At 35.2% G+C, this 21,709-nt stretch overlaps 1 protein-coding gene across 3 annotated transcripts in view; it reads left to right on the forward strand.

Annotated features, from left to right (window-relative positions):
- LOC106879896 (threonine synthase-like 1) overlaps window positions 1–21,709 on the forward strand; it is a 97,633-nt gene that overhangs the window by 58,850 nt on the left and 17,074 nt on the right. For all 3 annotated transcript variants that reach the window (XM_014929641.3, XM_052966431.2, XM_014929640.3), the window contains exons 4-6: window positions 2,015–2,547; window positions 5,180–5,250; window positions 6,706–6,810. In XM_014929641.3, the coding sequence (XP_014785127.1) occupies window positions 2,015–2,547; window positions 5,180–5,250; window positions 6,706–6,810 (709 nt within the window). The remainder of the gene's footprint in view (window positions 1–2,014; window positions 2,548–5,179; window positions 5,251–6,705; window positions 6,811–21,709) is intronic.

Genomic DNA, 21,709 nt, shown 5'->3' on the forward strand with positions numbered 1-21,709 from the left:
CCAAGAAAATCAGGGTTATTATGTGGCGGAAGCTGGGGTTAGTTGGAACTCTTTCACTGAAATGTTTTTCAACATATGATTATATTGTTAAATCTATGGCATCATCTACATGTGTGCAATAAAATTTGGCAAACACATTCAGCAGAGGCTTAGAGAGATTTCTGAAGAAATGTAATTTTTGTGACTCAAGATTAAACATTTCAACTTACTGCCTCTTGGAATAAGTTTGTACATGCTATGGAGTATGTTGGATCATACCAGTTATAAAAAAAAATTCAAGAATTATGTTGGCATCATTTCAATTTTCAATTCTAATGCAGTGTTTATCAAGTAACTTCAATTAGGCATGATTGATTGTCAATTTGATTTGTCATCTATAAGCTTTATTGACTCACACTGTAGTAACGCCGTGCGCATGCGTAGTCTCACGCATGCGTGGAATTAAACAAGCAAGCATTCCCGCTCAATTCATTCTCTTTCTTGCTGGCCAGCGATTGAGCATGGACGTGTTTTTGCTGTCTCACACCATCTTTCGGGCTTACACTCGACAGCTCGCTTACACCTACATAACAACGTCCCAACAACTATGCTCACACAATCAGAAGCTGTAACAACAAAAGCTAAAGATGTATATATTTACCACCTGAATAAATGTTGTTTAAGTTGATAGTCTGGAGAACAGCGTCCCGTTTATATTCATTAATCTTATATAGGAAAGTCAGGTATACATCTAATGATGTATAACCAACTTTCCTATAACACCATGTCTTTCTATTTACTCTGGCTGATTGATAAATCAACAGGAAACACGAGTTTCTGTTGATAATGCTTTGTTCTCTCACTTTTGTATGAAGTCATCAGAATAAATATTATGTCCTCACATTCATGTGTTCATATTTTAGCATTGTCTGGCATTCTCAATTTGGGGCATGCAAGACAAAATCTTTGCTTCGAACATGTTTCAAGATTTTGTTTTTGACCTCATTATCTTCATTCATTTTATCAACCAGTGCAACATAAGGCATTTTTTCTTTATTCCTTGCAAGACGTTTGTTCAAACACATAGCCTCCTATCCATGTTTTTGAAGGGTCTCCACATTCCTGCCATGTTTCTTTAGAAAATGATACATTCAGTTTTTGCGAGCACTTTCATTCTTCACTCAAGATTGGAATATTTTCAGGCAAAGTTATCACACATATTCAAATGTCAAACTCCTTATCTCCTTTTGAGTTTAAACATGCCTACTTCATGTGTTGGTGTACTTGTGATAGTGGGGTTAGTTGAGGCCTGTTCCACTTATCCCCATGCAGCAATGACCTCAACATATGTGACATATACAACACAAATTGAGACAAGTAAATTATTTGCTGCCTCCTTTTAATTATATTTGACTAAACAATCAACTTATCAAAGCATTCATTCCTGTCTACTGTACTTATTAAACAAATTCAACATTTCTTCTATCGAGTAAAAAGTTTTACTGTAAGCTATGATACATACAGAAGTTTTTCTATTGACTTGAAGAACTTTTGCATTACCATGATGATTCCAGTATGATTGAAATGTAGCATGCTTTTTCTTTCTGTTGAAAAGGTGTTTTAAATTCATACCTTCTATTATAGATAACATTCCTAAATGACCTTGTATCTAGATTCAGTAATTAAATGAATGGATATATGGTGTTAAGTGGTCTGCTTAAAGGTACTATAAAGTATTTGTGACAAATATGAATTCTTGACCTTATTTATCAGTAGACTAGTGTTCCCTCCACTCCACAGTTATTTTGCTTCTACATCTCTTGAAATATTTTTATTAATTGTAATTATTATTTACAAATGAAGAATCTAATTTAGTTTTATCTCTTGAACATTTTAACTCTTTCGTTTTATTTGAAAAAGTTGTTCTATTAATTAACAATGTAATTATTTTTATGCTTTTGAATTTCATGAATTTTGAAAAGTAAAAATATAACTAAAATCTTATATATATATATATCCATATTTCCATAAACAGTTTTATGACATGAGAATTATATGTGAAGAAAACGAAAATCCATTTTCAATAAGTGAAAAAATATTTAAGACCCTTAACAAATTGGACAATCCTTTTGGTTATGTATCTACAAGACACACTACACAATCTGGACTACATCAAGGTCATATGGATTTTAAGACTACTTTGGTCTGTGGACTTGCAAAAGATGGTGGCTTATTTGTGGCAGAGGAGCACAACTTTCCAGCATTGACACCTGGTCAGTGGAAACGTTTGGTTGGACTTCCATATAATAAAATTGCCTTGCGGATTCTTGAACAGTGGATTCATCCATCAGATCTAAATCCACAAACATTAAATACATACATTGAAAATAGTTACAAAAATGAGATTTTTTCCAATGAAGATGTTATTTCTATAAAACATTTAACAGACAATCAATATATACTTGAATTATTTCATGGTCCAACAGCATCATGTAAAGACTGTTCTCTGCAGTTGATGTCAAAGTTATTTTTAGAAGCTGTACAACAGGACACTCTAAAAAATAAAAAGTAAGTAAAACAAGCTATATTTTAATGCATTTAAATATATTAGATCTTAGCTATATCAAAATGCTAAGTTTGGCTATTTTATTTAGTATTCTACCTAAACAAAAATCTAGCATGTAAGATGTCTATCTTAATATATTAACCAGTTGCTGAATTTTTTGAAACAGCTGTGAAGAACTATAATCATCATCCTTTAATGTCTGTTCTCCATGCTGGCATAGGTTGGATGGTTTGACAGAAGTTGGTCAGCTGGAGAGCTGCTCAGACTTCATTTGTCTGTTTTGACATGGTCTCTATGGCTGGATTCCTAACCATTGTAGAGAGTGTACTGGGTGCTTTTCCAGCCCCAGCAACATGGGCACTTTTACATGACACCAGCATTGGCACTATTACATGACACTGATATGGACGCCTTTATGTGGCACCAGCATTGGTACTGGCATGGGTGCTTTTACATGGTACCGGGACAGACACTTTTACATGGCACCAGCCCTCACAAGCCTGCAAAACTAGGATCTTTTGGCTGAGTGAGGGATGTATAGAAGACATGCCTGTATGCATGGACTGATACGATTTTACTTAGCTTGATGTGTCTTCTTCAGCACAGCAAACTGCTAGAAATCTCAGTCCTGTCTTATCTCCTCTGCGAGACCCAGCATCTGAAGATCCTTTCTCACCACTTCGTCCCATGTCTTCCTTAGTCTACCCCTCCCACACATTCCCTCCAACTATATTTTTTCTTTGCCAGGTATGTTTATGTTTACATTTATGCAGCATCTTTTATAAATGTAAGTTATGCCATATATAAATGCTTGTTCATCTTTCGTCTCTATATTTTAATACTTATTGTGTATTCCGTGTTTGCTGTGCCAAAATTAATTTACAAAGTCTGTTAATGACAAAATATTTTTAATAATTCTGAAATAATTTTCTCTCACTGGTTTCAGAATGCCTGCAAAGACCATGGACACAGTTTTTTCATTCTGAAGAAACCATGAAAAAAAATTAGTTTTTTAAAAAACTAGTGCATGGTTGGGTGGTTAACAGTAGGAAGGGCAGCTGTAAAAGCAATTGCTTCAGTGAATGAATCATGCAAGCATGAAATAATGGATGTAAATCAGAAATAGTAAATTGCTGCTGCTGCTGCTGCTACTACTACTACTACTACTACTACTACTACTACTACTACTACTACTACTACTACTACTACTACTATATTAAGGTAGCAAGCTGGTAGAACCATCATTATGCCAGACAAAATGCTTAGGAGCATTTCTTCTGCATTTACATTCTAACTTCAAATGCTGCTAAAGTCAATTTTGCCTTTCATTTTTTCAAGGTCATTAAAATGAGTACTGGGTTTTGAAACATATGAGGGTTGGCAACAGGAAGTGCATCTTGTCACAGAAAATCTACCTCAACAAATTCCATCTGACCTGTGCACATATGGAAAAGTAAACATTAAAACATTGGTGGTGGTGGTGGTGGTGGTGATGATGATCATCATCATCATCATTATCATCATCATCATCATCATCATTTCTTTAACATTTAGCATGGGTTTGGACAGAAAATTATTTGATGCAGGATTTTATAACTGGATGGTTTTCCTACCACCAAGTGTTACCTGTTCTTCAAGTAAAGTATTCTACCAATCTAAGACATCAAAAAGTATCTTTCCCTAGTTTTTTTTCTCCTAATTAAAAAAAGCATGCTCAGAGTAAGTGGTCATAATGTCAAAGAGGAATATTAACATCTGTACTACTTTGCTCAAGCAGAGACAAGCACAGAATATATGGTTGTGTGGTTAAAAATTCACTTCCCAACCTCTCAATTTTGGGTTTTGTCCCTCTTCAGAATGAAATTTAGACTAAGGCAGTTTTAACAGGGTTTAGACTCAAAAACAGGGGATTGGATGATGTACATACTATAATGTATTTAATCTGGCACATTGTTACTACAGTAATTCCTCAAACATTCTTATTACCTTTGTCATGTTAGATATCAAAACAGTTCTCTTCATTGTTTATTCTATCTTGAAATCTGTCATTGTAATTATCAGTCTTTCTCTACATATTGTTGCTACTCTGTGGTATGACTTAATAATAATCATACTAACAAACAATTACACTTGATTCCAAGTTCTGTGTAAGATTGATAGACACACACTCATCAGATATACAAGTTTTGGACTTAAGTTGAACACGGCAAAGCAGCCTGCTTTGTTGTGTCCAAGTACTAATTTTGTACATCTGAAAAGTATAAATCTATTAACCTCACATGAAACTTGAAGTTATGTGTAACTATTTGCAAGTATGATCATTGAATTATATGATACTTCCTCTCTATTTTATATAGTTGAATGCTCTTTTTTTTTCTCTCTCTTTTTTTTTACTATGAACCACAACTCATCAGGTATATATGTGTGTGTGTATAAACAACTCCATGAATCTAATATTTCTAAAATCTCTATTATTCAGAAATATAATTTTCGATGTATTGGAATGTAATATTGAACTTAATAAAATCAACAATTTTATTTGATATTGGATGACAAAATCCTCTCAGTAAGATTCAATGTTTTCTTTAGATTAACATGTTAAATATAACCATTCATTTTCACCATCTTTTACAGGTTTGTGATTCTTGTTGCAACATCTGGAGATACTGGAAGTGCTGTGATAGACGGATTTTCGAAATTGGAAAGTGAGTTTTTGTATGAGTCTCAATGAATGAAAAAATATTATTATTATTATTATTATTATTATTATTATGGCAGTGAGCTGGCAGAATTATTAGCACACAGGTTAAAATGCTTAGAGGTATTTCGCCAGTCGCTACATTATAAGTTCAAATTTTGCAGAGGTCAACTTTGCCTTTCATCCTTTCAGAGTCAATAAATTAAGTACCAGTGAAACACTGGGGTTAATGTAATCAACTAGTCTCCTCCCCACAAATTTGAAACCTTGTGCCTCCAGTAGAAAGGATTACTATTATTATTATTATTATTATTATTATTATTATTATTATTATTATTATTATTATTATATTAAAGCAGCAAGCTAGCAGAATCGTTAGTGCGCTGGACGAAATGCTTATTTCACCTGTCGCTATGTTCTAAGTTCAAATTCTGCCAAGGTCAGTTTTGCCTTTCATCCTTTTGGGGTCTGTTAAATAAGTACCATTTATGCACTGTGATTGATGTAATCGACTTTAATCCCATCCCCCAAGCTACCCTTGTGGCAAAAATTTGAAATCATTATTATTATTATTATTATTATTATTATTATTATTATTATTATTATTATTATTATATTAAAGTGGCAAGCTGGCAGAATCATTAGTGCACTAGACAAAATGCTTAACAGTATTTCACCCGTCGTTGTGTTCTGAGTTCAAATTCTGCCAAGGTCGACTTTGCCTTTCATCCTTTCGGGGTCAATAAAATAAGTACCAGTTGGACACCAGGGTCAATGTAATCAACTCATCTCCTCCCCCAAAATTGCTGCCCTTGTGAAAAAATTTGAACCATTATTATTATCATTATTATTATTATTATCATTATCATTATTATTATTACTATTAGTATTATTATTATCATATGACAAATGACTGAGAACTTTGGCAATATGCTGTGCTTGAGAAGACCCATCAAGCCAAATGAAACCATAGTTGCAGCAGATACTGGTGCCGTGCAACTGGCACCCATGACGGTGGCATGTAAAAGCATCTGTTACACTCTTGAAGTGGTTGGTGTTAGGAAGGGCATCCAGCCATAGAAACCATGCCAAATCAGACTGGAGTCTCAGCTTACCAGCTCTGGTCAAACCGTTCAACACATGCGAGCATGAACAACGGATGTTAAATGATGATGATAATGATTATCACTATTTGTAAGGCAGCAAACCTGTAGAATTGTTAGCATTCCATTACATGTCTTTATATTCTGAGTTCAAATTCTGCCAAGATCAACTTTGCTTTTCATTTTTTCAGGGTCAATGAAATAAGTGTCATCTGAGTACTGGGGTAGACATAATCGATTAGCACCCTCCTTGCCCAAAATTTCAGGTCTTTTGCCTTTAGTATAAAGAATTGTTATTTGTACATTAAACTACTCAAGTCTTGAACAGTTGCTTAAATAACTCTGATAAATTCTTTAAGGTAATGGATCACTCGGTGTGATGGTACTTTACCCAAAAGATGGTGTCAGCAAAATGCAGAAAAAACTGATGATCAACGCAGATAGAAAAAATGTCCATGTTATCGGTAAATATAATTAAATTTTTTTCATTGTATTTGTCTGAAAATTTTACAGTTTAGTACCAATATTCTTCTCATGCCTACCTTAACTGATGGACAGGAATGACTAAATAAGATTTGAGCCAATGTAGAAGCCTCTTAGGGGTCACTTGACCTGCTACAAGTAGCAACTAAATCTTCCTCAAATTGCACCCAATTATCTTAGAAAGGAAGGACATATTGGATAATCTGGTTCTGTGACTGGGAAGGTTCACCAAGGATCAGTCCTCAGCCCCCTCTTAGTCATTATCGTCCTCCAGGCAATAACAGAAATTCAGGACAGGTTGCCCTTGGGAGCTCCTCTATGCTGATGACCTTGCTCTAATAGCCGAGTCACTGCCAGAACTGGAGACAAAGTTTAGAGTGTGGAAGCAAGGTCTAGAATCAAAAGGCCTCAGGGTTAACCTAGCAAAAACCTAAGTAAGTAGGAAGACTGTCAAATCACAAACCCCTTCAGGTAGATGGCTCTGCTCAATCTGTAGAAAAGGCATGGGTAGAAACTCCATACGATGTACCCAGTGTAAGTTATGGACACATAAAAGGTGTAGCAATGTCAAAGGAAGGTTAATCAGAAAGATAGTTTTTGTGTGGCAGTTGCACAGGGGCAATAAACATTGAAGATGTACAGAAGACAGATTCCATCACATGCCAGGGGGGAAAAACTAGAAGTAGTTGATAACTTCTGCTACCTAGGCAACCAAGTCTGTAGTGGGGGAGGGTGCTTTGAGAGTGTAGTGGCTAGAACAGGAATAGCCTGGGTAAAGTTCAGGGAGCTCCTACTTCTGCTGGCAACTAAGGGCCTCTCACTCAGGATGAAAGGTAGATTGTATGATGCATGTGTGTGAACTGCCATGCTTCACAGCAGTAAAACATGGGCCATGATGCTGAGGACATGTGTAGGCTTGAAAGAAATGAAGCTAGTATGATCTGCTGGATGTGTAATGTCAGTGTGCATACACGACAGAGTGTGATTACCCTGAGAGAAATGTTGGGCATCAGAAGCATCGAATGTGGTGTGCAAGAGAGACGTCTGTGTTGGTATGGTCATGTGTTACATATGGATGATGACAGCTGTGTGAGGAAATGCCACTCCCTAACTATGGAAGGAACCTGTGGAAGAGGTAGACCCAGGAAAACATGGGACAAGGTGGTGAAGCATGACCTTCGAACATTGGGCCTCACAAAGGCAATGACAGGAGACCAAGACCTTTGGAGATATACTATGATTGAGAATACCTGGCAACTAAAGTGAGATCGCAGCCATGCATGTCCAGCCCAGTTAAGAGTACCCTTGATGCATCAGGCGATATGATATGCTTGAGAAGACCTGTTGAGTCAAGTAAAACCAATATCATAGCTGTGACCAGTGTCCCCTGACTGGCTCCCGTTCAGGTAGCATGTAAAAAGCACCATCCAAACATGGTTGATACCTGACTGGCTCCTATGCCAGTGGCACATAAAAAGCACTATCTGAACATGATCAATGCCAGGCCCGTCTGACTGGCTCCTGTGCTGGTAGCACATAAAAAGCACCCACTACACTCTTGGACTGGTTGTTTTAACTTTCCAAAAATGAGTACAGTTACAGAATGACATTTTAATTATTTAAAAATATAACTCCACAATGAACAAGAGTAAATTATTCAAGTTAGCTTTGCTGCTGAATGGTCTTATAATAAAATAAGAGATAACTTTGCTAAATGAAACCTAGACAGAAGAGCCTGTTGTAATTCCTTCGTACATTTTTCATATTTATTACAGTTATATTTTATATTTAAAATTAATGATTTTTTTTATTATGCTTTGAAATTTATGAACTATTTTTAAAATCATATTTTGGTTTTAATTACAAAATAACAATTATACACTTGTTTTAAAACTGTATTTTCTTTGTGTTTTGGTTTTGTTGATTTTAAACATAAATTTAAAGTGTATAATGAGTTTGAAATTATTTGTTATGAGACGACTGTTTTTTTAATGTTTTTATGCCTGTTTCACCTAACTTTAGAACCTGGTTATGCCACTGAATTAATGCCTGGAGTAGCAAATGTCAATAGGATAGGAAAGTAAGGTGGGGTACTTCAAGTTGGTTTAGATGAGAGTAATACAACGATAGAAAATTCATAGACGAGAGTATTGCTATGTCAATGGAACAAAAAGAAAATAGAATTCTACAGTGATAAAGAAATTCTTTCTGAATCACTGTAGAATATTAATTTTTTGCAAAAAGAATATATAATGGTCATGATTGATATTTAACATCTCGTAAGCTCTGATCAAGGAATCCTATAATCAAAGTATTCCATCCATGACGATCTCATCTTATATTCAAACAATATATCCAGGACTATATTATTCAGTGTGTCCTTCTTTTCCTTTAAGATGATGTAATTCAGTTTTAGAATAGGAACACTGCATCCCTGCATGTTATAAAAGAATAAAGGGTGACTAAAGGGTTGGTAACAGGAAGGGCATCTGGCCATAAAACACTGCCTCAGAAAACTCATCCAACCCCTGCCAGCATGGAAAAGTTGATGTAAAATGATGGTGGTGCTGATACTGGTGCTACAGTTGGTAGTGGTGTGTGGTTTAAGGGGAACTTGGCCACCACCTCCTGTAGGTCAGGCAAACACACTGAGATTCCCTCACTAGTTTGTGTATACTAAAGGTGATGGTGCTAGTAACTGTTAGTGCTGTAACTGTATTCAGTTATGTGGCCCCCAAAAACCCCCTTAATATGGAAAAATGGATTTTGAATGAAGGAACAAATGTTGAATGGAATAACTTGTTTCTCCATTTGAATTGTTAAAATGGTGTATGTGTGGATTTGTAGGTAAAAAGTTTTCTTCCCAACGATGTGGTTTTCGGTTCAGTCCCACTGTGTGGCACCTTGGGAAAGTGTCTTGTACTATAGCCCTAGGCCAACCAAAATCTTGTGAGTAGATGTGGTAGACAGAAATTGAAAGAAGCCTGTTATGTGTGTGCAGTGCATGTGTGTGTGTGTTCATGTATATATGTATGTGTTTTTCTTTGTGTTTATGTTGTGTTTGTCCCCTACCATAGCTTGTTAACCAGTGTTGGTTGGACAAAAGAGACCGATTGAATAGCTATGAGACTTTAAAAACAAGTACTGGACTCAATCTGACTAAATCCTTCAAAGCAGTGCCCCAGCATGGTAGCAGTCCAATGACTAAAACAAGCAAATAATAAAAGAGAAGTTGGTTTTAATTTGACAACTACATTCATTTATTCTAAATCTATATACAGTTGTTATATTTGTTGCTATACTTGAAAAACTAAGATGTTGTTGACCTACATACAACAGGATGTAGTTGTTTGATTTTCACCTACTTAAGAGAATACTGGCATAGCATTACATTTTGATGTCAGTCAATTGCAGCTTTCATTCTAGACTGTTTTTTCTCTCTGTCTGTCTGTCTGTCTGTGTGTGTGTGTGTGTGTGTGTGTGTGTGTGTGTGTTGTTGTTGGCTTTTTTTCTCCACATCTTGGATTAATTTCTTTACAAAGTTGGCTTGGATAATTCTGAAAATGTTATCCTAACCAAACTGTTATGTAAAACATCTAACTGGCATTAGATATATGAACAGTTCCACACTTAACCTTCTGGCACTCAGATTACTCTGTCAAGTGAAATGCTCATTTATTCACATTGTTTTGAATTAATTATGCATTATCTCATGACCTCAAGATTTCGATGATATTATTGTTTATTTTTAGAATGAAATTGTTAGGTAGGTGTGAGAGGCTGGATCTGGCTGGTTTAAACATAAAATAGGTGGAATATTTGAGCCAGTTTAAATGTTAAAAGCTTAAAGTCTTTGTCTCAGTTTTCTGTTATTCCATTTGCATCTCAGATACTATGTATTAGACATTTTCAACCAATGTGACCAAGCTTTTGAGGTGAGTAGGAAAATGCTAGGATTTTTAGAAAACTAGATTGTTTTTAATGCTCTGCAAAGTCCAATACATACACATATATCATCATCATCATTTAATGTCCATTTTCCATGCTGGCATGAGTTGGATGGTTCTATAGGAACTGGGAAGTCAGAAGACTGTAGGAACTGTAAAGTCAGAAGACTGCACCAATCCCTGTTGTCATCTTCTCTATTTTAAAACACTCTTAATACTCGTCTTTTTATATAATAAAACTTTTTCAGGCCTGACTGTGTGGTAAGATACTTGCTTCCCAACTGCATGGTTCCGAGTTCAGTCTCACTGTGTGGCACCTTGGGCAAGTGTCTTCAACTATAGCTTTGGGCTGACCAAAATCTTGTAAGTTGATTTGGTAGACGAAAACTGAAAAAGCCCACCGTGTGTGTGTATGTGTGTATCTTTGTGTATGTGTTTGCCCCCCACCAACATTTGACAACCAGTGTTAGTGTGTCTACATCCCTGTATCTTAGTGGTTCAGTAAATGAGACCAATAAAATAAGAACCATGCTTTACAAAAAAAAAAAAACAATAAATACTAGGGTTGATTCATTCAACTAAAATTCTTCAAGGTGGTTCCCCAGCATGGCCACAGTCTAATGACTGAAACAAGAAAAAAATGAAAAAGAAAGCTGAGTGGTTTGGCAGGATTGTTAAAGTACTGGATAGGATGTCTCATGGTATTTGTTCCAACTCTCTGCATTTTGCGTTCAAATCTCATTGAGGTCAACTTTGCCTACCATCCTTTTGGGATTGATAAAAAAAAAAGTATCAATCTGGAGATGGGAAGACCGACTGGGTCAGACAAGATTGCATACCATTTCTGACCCAGCCCTTTATGCTCTTACAGCAATGTTTGTCACAACACTGATGCCAAGCCATATCAGCTCATGTCAGTGAGCAACAACCAGCCTTCCTAATATATATATATATATATATATATATATATATATATATATATATATATATATATATATAGTTAAAACTTACTTACAAATGGACACGTAGCGTTCGATAATATAATAATACAAATGATATATGAGCATATGCATGTATATATACATATATGTACATACCTACATCTACATGTATATATAGATGCATATCCAGGTACAGGACATCAGAAAAGGAACAGGAACATAAAGCACAAAACGGACTTTTTTTTACAGACAACAGAATGAACACATAGGAAAACAGACGACCCACTTATGGAACTTTTCCTTCATCAGCTGCCTCTATTCTAAACTAGGCATTTTCGAAAAGTTCCATAAGTGGCTCGTCTGTTTTCCTATGTGTTCATCCTGTTTTCTGTAAAAAAAAGTCCGTTTTTGTGCTTTATGTTACCTTTCCTTTTCTGACGTCCTGTACCCGGATATGCATCTATATATACATGTAGATGTAGGTATGTACATATATGTATGTGTACATGCATATGCTCATATATCATTTGTATTATATATATATATATATATATATATATATATATATATAAATTGCCCTGACTTGCTCATATATATGCACATTTATGGTCAGCCTTGACCAGTGGAGTCCCTATTAGGTATTCTGTAACACATTTAGCTCCTGTATATGAGAGGAAAAAAGGTTGAAAATTTACTACTATATAGGATCTCCTAGCACTTAACAAGTACTTTATTTTATCAATTGTGAAAGGATAAAACATACAGATGACCTCAGCAGGATTTGAACTTAGAATGTAAATGATCATAACTACATGTCACAGCTGTTTTATCGAATGTTCTAATGACTCTGTTAATACACCATCATCAACTGAGTATTATTCTAAATCAATTTCCAATGGCTGACATCTAGCTGGATTATGATCCACAGAACCAAGCCCTAAGATGTCTTATTAGAGAGTATTTTTCTGAAATATGGTATGGTTTACTGCCTTCACATCACTAATTTGGATATTTACTGAAAGCAGGCAATGAGCAAACATTTTCCCCTTGAACACAACTGTAAAATATTTTTTTCTAAATTTCAATGCACCTGGAGATATAAACAGAAAGTAAATAGAAAATCAGTTGTTGTCCTTTAATCCCAGGTTATGCCTCACTGAATAGGCTATTTTTTGTCAATCACAATCATATATATATATATATGTGTGTGTGTGTGTGTGTGTGTGTGTGCATACATGCACATTAGATATAAAACTGTTTTAGGTGTAATGTATCCAGGTATAGATATGGCTGTGTAATTAAGACATTTGCTTCCCAACCATGTGGTCTGAGGTTCAGTCTAGCTGTGTGACATCTCCAGCAAGTGTCTTCCACTATATTCTCGGATTGACCAAAGCCTTGAGAGTGGATTTGATAGACAAAAATTGAAAGAACTCATCATGTATGTATGAATGCATGCATGAGCGTGAGTGGGTGTGTATGTATTTGTATGTGTGTCTGTGTGCACATGTCTCCTTGTGTTGGCATTACATGACAGTTGTAAACAGGTGTTACTGTCATGCAAGCAGTGTCATTCATTTCCAATCTTCCATGAAAACTTGTCCAGCCATGGAGAAATGTCACCTTATTTAGAAACAGTTAAGGGATGGTAACAGAAAGGGTAATTAACCATAAAAAATCTGCCTCAACAAATTCTGTCCTACCCATACAAGCATGGAAAAGTGGAGATTAAAATGATGATGATAATAAGTGAAGGTATGGCTGTGTGGTAAAAAGCTTGCTTCCCAACCACATGGTTCTGGGCTCAGTCCCATTGCATGGCACTTTGGGCAAGTGTCTTCTACTATAACATCGGGCTGACTAAAGCTTTGTGAATGAATTTGGTAGATGGAAACTGAAAGAAGCCTGTCGTATATAAATATATATATCAATGTGTATATGTTTTTGTGTATGTGTTTGACCTCCCCACTACTGCATGGTAACTGGTGTTGGTGTGTTTATGTCCCCATAACTTAGTTGTTTGGCAAGAGAGATCAACAGAATATGTACTAGGCTTAACAAGATACAAACGGGAGTTGGTTAATTCAACTAAAAGTTCTTCAAGGCACTGCCCCAGCTTGGCCACAGTCTAATGACTGAAACATGAAAAAGATAAAAGGAAAGATGTCCAGGATAGTATTATCTTGGATATATATATTTGTCTCTTTTCCCTTTTAAGACATTTAGGTGTAATTTGAGTGAAACTTGGCTGCTATTTTTAGAAGATGAGATGACCACATTGAGGCTTTTTCTCATCTCATATTCTTTCTATTAAATCTCAATACTCACTTCAATAATAACATTCTTACTTGGATGATAAAAAGAAAGTGTGAATTATTTTTCATTATGCATTAAATTGTATAGCTCCATTATTGTCCACTTTCATGAATAGTGCAATTGTATACTGCCGCAGTTGTTCAGGTTTGCTACACCCAAGAATAAATCTATATTTTCCATGGGGTTATTTACTGGCTGCAAATTCTCCCTGTATGAAGCAGGTTTGTAGGTCTTGTATTTTTTATGAGGATACTCTAACACTCTATACAAACACACACGCACATACATACATACATACACACACATAGACACACACCTGCACATAGAAAATATTTGTCTGTGAATGTATTTGTGTATTTGTGTGTGTGTGTATGTAGTTTCAGGTATGACTATTCACTTCCCAACTACATGATTTCCAGTTCAATCCCACTGTGTGGCATTTTGCCAAGTGTCTTCTACTACAGCCCTGAATTGAATAAAGTTTTGTGAGTGGATGTGGTCAGTGGAAACTGAAAGGAGCCCAACCTATGTTTGTGTTTGTGCATTTGTGTCTCTTTATTTTGACATTGTACGGTAATTGTAAATAAGTTATCATACAAGCAGTGTCCTTCATTCCCAGCCTTCCATCAAAATGTCTGACAATGGGAAGACATTACCTTGTTTGGAAACAGTTGAGGGTTGGCAACAGGAAGAGCATTTGGCCATAGAAAATCTGCCTCAACAAATTCCATCTGTTATATATAGAGAAATTCCATCTGATCCATGCAAGCATGGAAAATTAGTCCTAAAAATGTTGAAGGTGGCAGTGGTGGTGGCGGCAATTGGTGGCAGCCTGCTAGTGGCAGATATTTGGCTTGTGTGTGTGTGTGTGTGTGTGTGTGTGTGTGTGTGAGAGAGGGAGAGAGATAAAGTGAGAATCAGCAATGAGCTCGACAGATTTACCATTCAGTTTGGGGTTCATTGAGGCTGAATTTTCAGTTTCACTCCTGCTTGTTACTGTTTGCCAAGTTCTAGCTGAGAAATTCAAGACTGGGAGCCCATTTGAACTTTTGTATGCAGATGAACTTGTTCTTATAGCAGAATCTATAGATCTTTGAGAAGAAATTCCACACTTAGAATCTTAAAGGCCTGGAAATGAAAGGCCTTAAAATGACCTTATCTAAGACTAAAGTTTTACTAAGCAGGATAGAAGACAGGACCCTGTTATCAACAAGGAAATGGCCATGATCAGTATGCAGAAAAATTGACAGATACTCCACCAGCATGCTCAGTGTCAAAAATGGACACTTAAACAGTCTAGAAGGATTATATGCAGAATAATAGAGATGATAGACTTCATATGTGGCAAACTTGTTGGCACTCCGTTGCTTATGACATCGAGGGTTCCAGTTGATCCAATCAATGGAACAGCCTGCTCGTGAAATTAACGTGCAAGTGGCTGAGCACTCCACAGACACGTGTACCCTTAACATAGTTCTTGGGGATATTCAGCGTGACACAGTGTGACAAGGCTGACCCTTTGAATTACAGGCACAACAGAAACAGGAAGTAAGAGTGAGAGAAAGTTGTGGTGAATGAGTACATCAGAGTTCGCCACCATCCCCTGCCTGAACCTCATGGAGCTTTAGGTGTTTTTGCTCAATTAACACTCACAACGCCTGGTCTGGGAATCGAAACCACGATCCTATGACTGTGAGTCCACTGCCCTAACCACTGGGCCATTGCGCCTCCACATATGGCAAGCACACAGGGGCAATATACACTAAGAGCACACATGAAACAGATTCTCACAAATACCTTGGTGGATTTTTAAGTGCAGTTGATAGCTTCTGTAAATGAGATGATCTAATTAGCAGTGACCAGAGTAAGATCATGTTGGAAAAAGTTCAGGAAGCTATTGCTTCAACTGGCAACAAATGTCTTCTGCTTTAGAAAAGTAAAATGATAGGTGAAGAAATGGCAAGAATGTAAGATTGAGAGGATCCTGAGTCTTGTCTTCTTGATAACATAGCAATCTCTTTAATGCAGAAAGAATATACCCAGTACATTCTGTAAAGTGGTCAGTGTTGGGAAGGGCTTCAAACTGTAGAAACCATACCAGAATTTACATGCGTGTGCAAAGCATTGTCCCTTGACTTGTGTTGGAAGACAATAGCTTTGAATAAGAACTGACACATCCAGCACATATCAGCATGGAAAGGGAATGTAAAGCAACAATGAAGATGATAATGACTAGGATGACAATAGCAACATTAACACAGCAACCAGATTTACAGTTTGTCTTTTATCTTTTACTTGTTTTAGTCATTAGACTGCAGCCATGCTAGGGTGCCTCCTTGAAGAATCTAGTCAAGCAAACCAGCCCCAATATTTATTTTTAAGAGCTAGTACTTATCCTGTCAGTTTCTTTTGTTGAACTGTTAAGTTACAGGAATGTAAACAAACCAACACAAATTGTCAAGTGGTACAAAGGAACATGCACAAAGACACAGACATAACCCCCACACACACACACATACATGCATATACATATATAGACAACTTCCACCACACAGTTTCCATCTACCAAATTCACTCACAAGGCATTGGTTAGTCCAAGGCTATAGAGGAAGACACTTTCCAAGGTGCTGCACAGTGAGACTGAACCTGAAACCATACGGCTGCAATGCAAATATCTTTCTTTGAATCATTATTGTCAATATTGTCATTGTTGTCATCATCATCATCATCATCATCATCATCATTATCATCATCATCATCAAGGTGGTAAGCTGACAGACTCATTACTGTGATGGGCAAAATGCTTAGTGGCATTTCATCCATCTTTATGATCAATTTGGATTCAAATTCTGCCGAGGTTGATTTTGCCTTTCAACCTTTTGGGGTTGATAAAATAAGTACCAGTTGAATACTGGGGTTAATGTAATCAACTTATTCCTTCTCCTGAACTTACTGGCCTTGTACTAAAATTTGAAGCCATTATCATCTGGAGTGTTGGCAAGTGCTCACAGCCCTCTGTCAAGACGGCAATGCAGTCAGTGGGAGTCCCACATTGAAGTTCTGTAGGGAATTGGTGATGGGCAAGAGCAGTGGTGTTCTTGGGGAAACTCTGGGCATTGGGAGGGTTAACTTGTTGTTCTTTTCTGGAGGACATTTGGGCCAGGGCCTATGGAAAAATTCCAGAAATCATTGGCCAGGCAGTGCTACCAGGGAGCTCTGCCAGTTCAAGACAAGTTCTACAGACACAGAAATGCCATCAGACAGACCTATCCAAGATGTGCACAGGGTAACAAAGCTGCATGCACTTGTCCAGTATCCGGGCATTGCTGACTTGCAGAGCTTTGTCAAATAACTGTTGACACATATAGGACAGATCCAATTATCAACCGAGTCCATTGTGTAGATTACGCTGCCACCTTCTTTTGGCCGGGAAAGAAAGACAGTTTTCCTCTGCCTGATGGCTATAGCAAAAGAGGTACTGTGGTGGACAAGATTGAAAGACTGAAGACAAATATTTTCCTCTTTGTCCAAGCCTTCATTGACTTTTTCCACTTGAAGAGGATAGTGAGGGTGGAGAGGGAACTGCTGCCTCCCAGTATTTTTGTTGAACGGTGGATGAATGTGGTAGGGATGGCCCATGTGAATGGATTTACTCTGAACAAGCACTTGTAGGCCAGAGGAGTTGAGGAATGAGGTGCCCTTCGTGGTCAGGCTGACCACGATGTGTAAGGTTCCTTGGTTAGCCCTGTGAGGAACTCACACCTTTTGGGGAAAGGGCATCCAGCTGTAGAAACTCTGCCAAATCAGATTGGAGCCTGATGTTGCCATCCGGTTTCACCAGTCCTCAGTCAAATCGTCCAACCCATGCTAGCATGGAAAGCGGACGTTAAATGATGATGATGATGATGATGAAGTTTTGTTGTTATTTTGTACATGAATATAGTGCTTCATCCCACTTGTCCGTCCTGTTGTATCATCCCTATTTGTTTTGTATTCAACCCTTATGACCAATAATGAAAAGGTCATTGTTATTATTATTATCATTATTAAGGTGGCGAGCTGGTAAAATTGTTAGCATGCCAAGCAAAATGCTCAGTGACATTTCGTCTGTCCTTACGTTCTGAGTTCAAATTCTCCCAATGTCTACTTTGCTTTTTATCTTTTTGAGGTTGATGAAATAAGTACCAGTGAAACACTGGGGTCGATGTAATCAGCTAGTCCCCTCCCACCAAATTTCAGGCCTTGTGCTTTTAGTAGAAAGGATTATTATTAAGGCAGTGAGCTTGAGTATCATTAGCACACCAGGTGAAATGCTTAGCGGTATTTTGTCTACTGCTATGTTCTGAGTTCAAATTCTGCTGAGGTCAGCTTTGCCTGACATCCTTTCAAGGTTGATAAATTAAGTACCATTGAAACACTGGGGTCAATGTAATTGACTCATCCCCTCTCCCTCAAAATGGCTGCGATTGTGGCAAAATTTGAAACCATTATTATTATTATTATTATTATTCAGTAGTTTTATTTTTATAACATGCTTTCACTTCACTACCGAGCGCAGCTCTGTGCGCCTTGGGTATGTGCTGTGGTTTGCTGTGGTGCTCTTATGTTTACTGTATTGAAAGTGTTTTGCGTAGAATGTGTGCAGTACCCAGTAGTGCAATTTTCTGTATGTTATATATATTTGTAAGTCCTGGTGTTTTTGTTATGTATTTGTCTGAATATTTTTTTATTATACCTAAGGCACCTACTATGATAGGAATTGTTTCTGTTTTTAGATTCCACATTCGAGTTATCTCTATTTCCTATTATTATTATTATTATTATTATTATTATTATTATTATTATCATTATTATTATTATTATTATTAAGGTGGTGAGATGGCAGAAACATTACTGTGCTGGGCAAAATGCTTAGTAGCATTTCATCCATCTGTATGATCGATCTGAGTTCAAATTCTGCTGAGGTCGACTTTGTTTTTCATCCTTTCAGGGTCAATAAAATAAGTACCAGTTGAGTATTAGGGTCAATGTAATTAACTTGCTGACCTTGTGCCAAAATTTGAAACCATTATTATTATCATTATCATCTTCTTTTAATTCTGTTTCCATTTCTTGCTGTCTTCCTGACACATAGGACAGAGAAACTTACTGTATACATTGGTAGGCCATTAAAATAACCACCCCAGATTGTTCTTTTATGAAGTCATGTGATAGAGAAAAGGGGAAGAAAGATAGACAGAAAAAGGCAAAAAAAAATTAAAAAATAAAGCCAAAAAAATAAAGGAGAAAAAAGGAAAGAAAATCCACAGCAACAATGCTCTTCTCAGTATGTTTGACATACCAGTCAAGATAATCTTTTACACTTCTTGCATGGAGGATAAGCCAGGGATCGTTCTTAAATAATTTTCAGTTCTTTTTTGATCATTCCAAGTGCTTCTACAATCACTAGTATTGTAACTGCCTTGAAATGCCACATCTTTTCAATGTCAATTAGCAAATCTTTATATTTTCTAAGCTTATCAGATTCTTTTGCCAAGATATTATGGTCACAAGGTATGCTCATGTCAATCAATTAACAGACTTTATTTTCTTCGGAATTCACAACAACAGCTGGTTTATTTGCGGTGAGCTGACAGAATCGGTAACTCACTGGACAATATGCTTAGCGGTATTTTGCCTGCCGCTACATTCTGAGTTCAAATTCTGCCAAGGTCATCTTTGCCTTTCATCCTTTTGGGGGTCAATAAAGTAAGTACCAGTTGAACACTCGGGTCAATGTAATTGACTCATCCCCACCTCCCCCAAGCTGCCCTTGTGGCAAAAATTATTATTATTATCATTATTATTATTAAGGTGATGAGCTGGCAGAATTGTTAGCACGCTGGACAAAATGCTGCTAAGCAGTTTGTCCATCTTTACATTCTGAGTTCAGGTTCCTCTGGGGTCGACTTTGCTTTTCATCCTTTCAGCATCGATAAATTAAGTACCAGTGAAACACTAGGGTCAATGTAATCAACTAGTCCCCTACCTCCAAAATTCAGGCCTTGTGCCTTTAGTAGAAAGGATTATTATTATTATTATTATTATTAAGGTGGTGAGCTGGCAGAATCGTTAACACACTGGACAAAATACTTAGTATTTTGCCTGTCGCTATGTTCTGAGTTCAAATTCCACCAGGGTTGACTTCGTCTTTCATCCTTTCAGAGTTGATTAAATAAGTACCAGTTACGCACTGGGTTCAATGTGACCGCCTTAATCCCTTCCCCCAAATTTGAGGCCTTGTGCTTCCAGTAGAAAGGATTATTGTTGTTGTTGTTAACATTCTTTATATTCATGTCACATGTACTATAATCATAGCCTACATTTTATATGTTGTCATTTAAGTGAGATTTAATATAACAACATATTTAGTTGAACTCTTACAATTGTTATTATTATTACTTCTGTTGCACCACCTAAACTGCCATGGATTCATTTGTACCATTTTCCAAGCAAAACCAACTATTTATAGCAATCTATTGGATACTATTCTTTATTTTTTGCTATTTTTTATTGCATGATAACAGTCTAGAGGTTTCCAGCTGAAAGGGTGAAAAACAAAAGTTTTTGTAGTTGTTGTTTTTGTTTGTTTTGTTTTGGCTTTATTGTTGTTTTCTTTCCCAGTGAGAATGGGAAGAAGGTATTGAAAGTCAAAGTTGTCACTTGTTTTTACTTGAAATACTACAAATGAAACAAAGAAATGAATCTAATTCAATAGTTTCTCGCTCTCTCTCTCTCTCTCTCTCTCTCTCTCTCTATATATATATATATATATATATATATATATATATATATATATATGTGTGTGTGTGTATGTGTGCATATATGTGTGTGTGTATATATATATATATATATATATTATATATATATATATATTTATATATATATATATATATATATATATATATATATATATTTATATATATATATATATATATATATATATATATATATATATATATATTTATATATATATATATATATATATATATATATATATATATATATATTTATATATATATATATATATATATATATATATATATATATTTATATATATATATATATATATATATATATATATATATATATATATATTTATATATATATATATATATATATATATATATTTATATATATATATATTTATATATATATATATTTATATATATATATATTTATATATATATATATTTATATATATATATATTTATATATATATATATTTATATATATATATATTTATATATATATATATTTATATATATATATATATATATATTATATATATATATATATATATATATATTATATATATATATATATATATATATATATATATATATAAATATATATATATATATATATATATATAAATATATATATATATAAATATATATATATATATATATATATATATTATATATATATATATATATATATATAATATATATATATATAAAAATATATATATATATATATATATATTATATATATATATATATATATATATATAATATATATATATATAAATATATATATATATATATATATATATATATATATATATATATATATATATAAATATATATATATATATAAATATATATATATATATATATTATATATATATATAT

This window comes from Octopus bimaculoides, chromosome 3 (genome assembly GCF_046866305.1).
Source record: "Octopus bimaculoides isolate indiv1 chromosome 3, ASM4686630v1, whole genome shotgun sequence".
NCBI classification, from domain to species: Eukaryota; Metazoa; Mollusca; class Cephalopoda; order Octopoda; family Octopodidae; genus Octopus; species Octopus bimaculoides.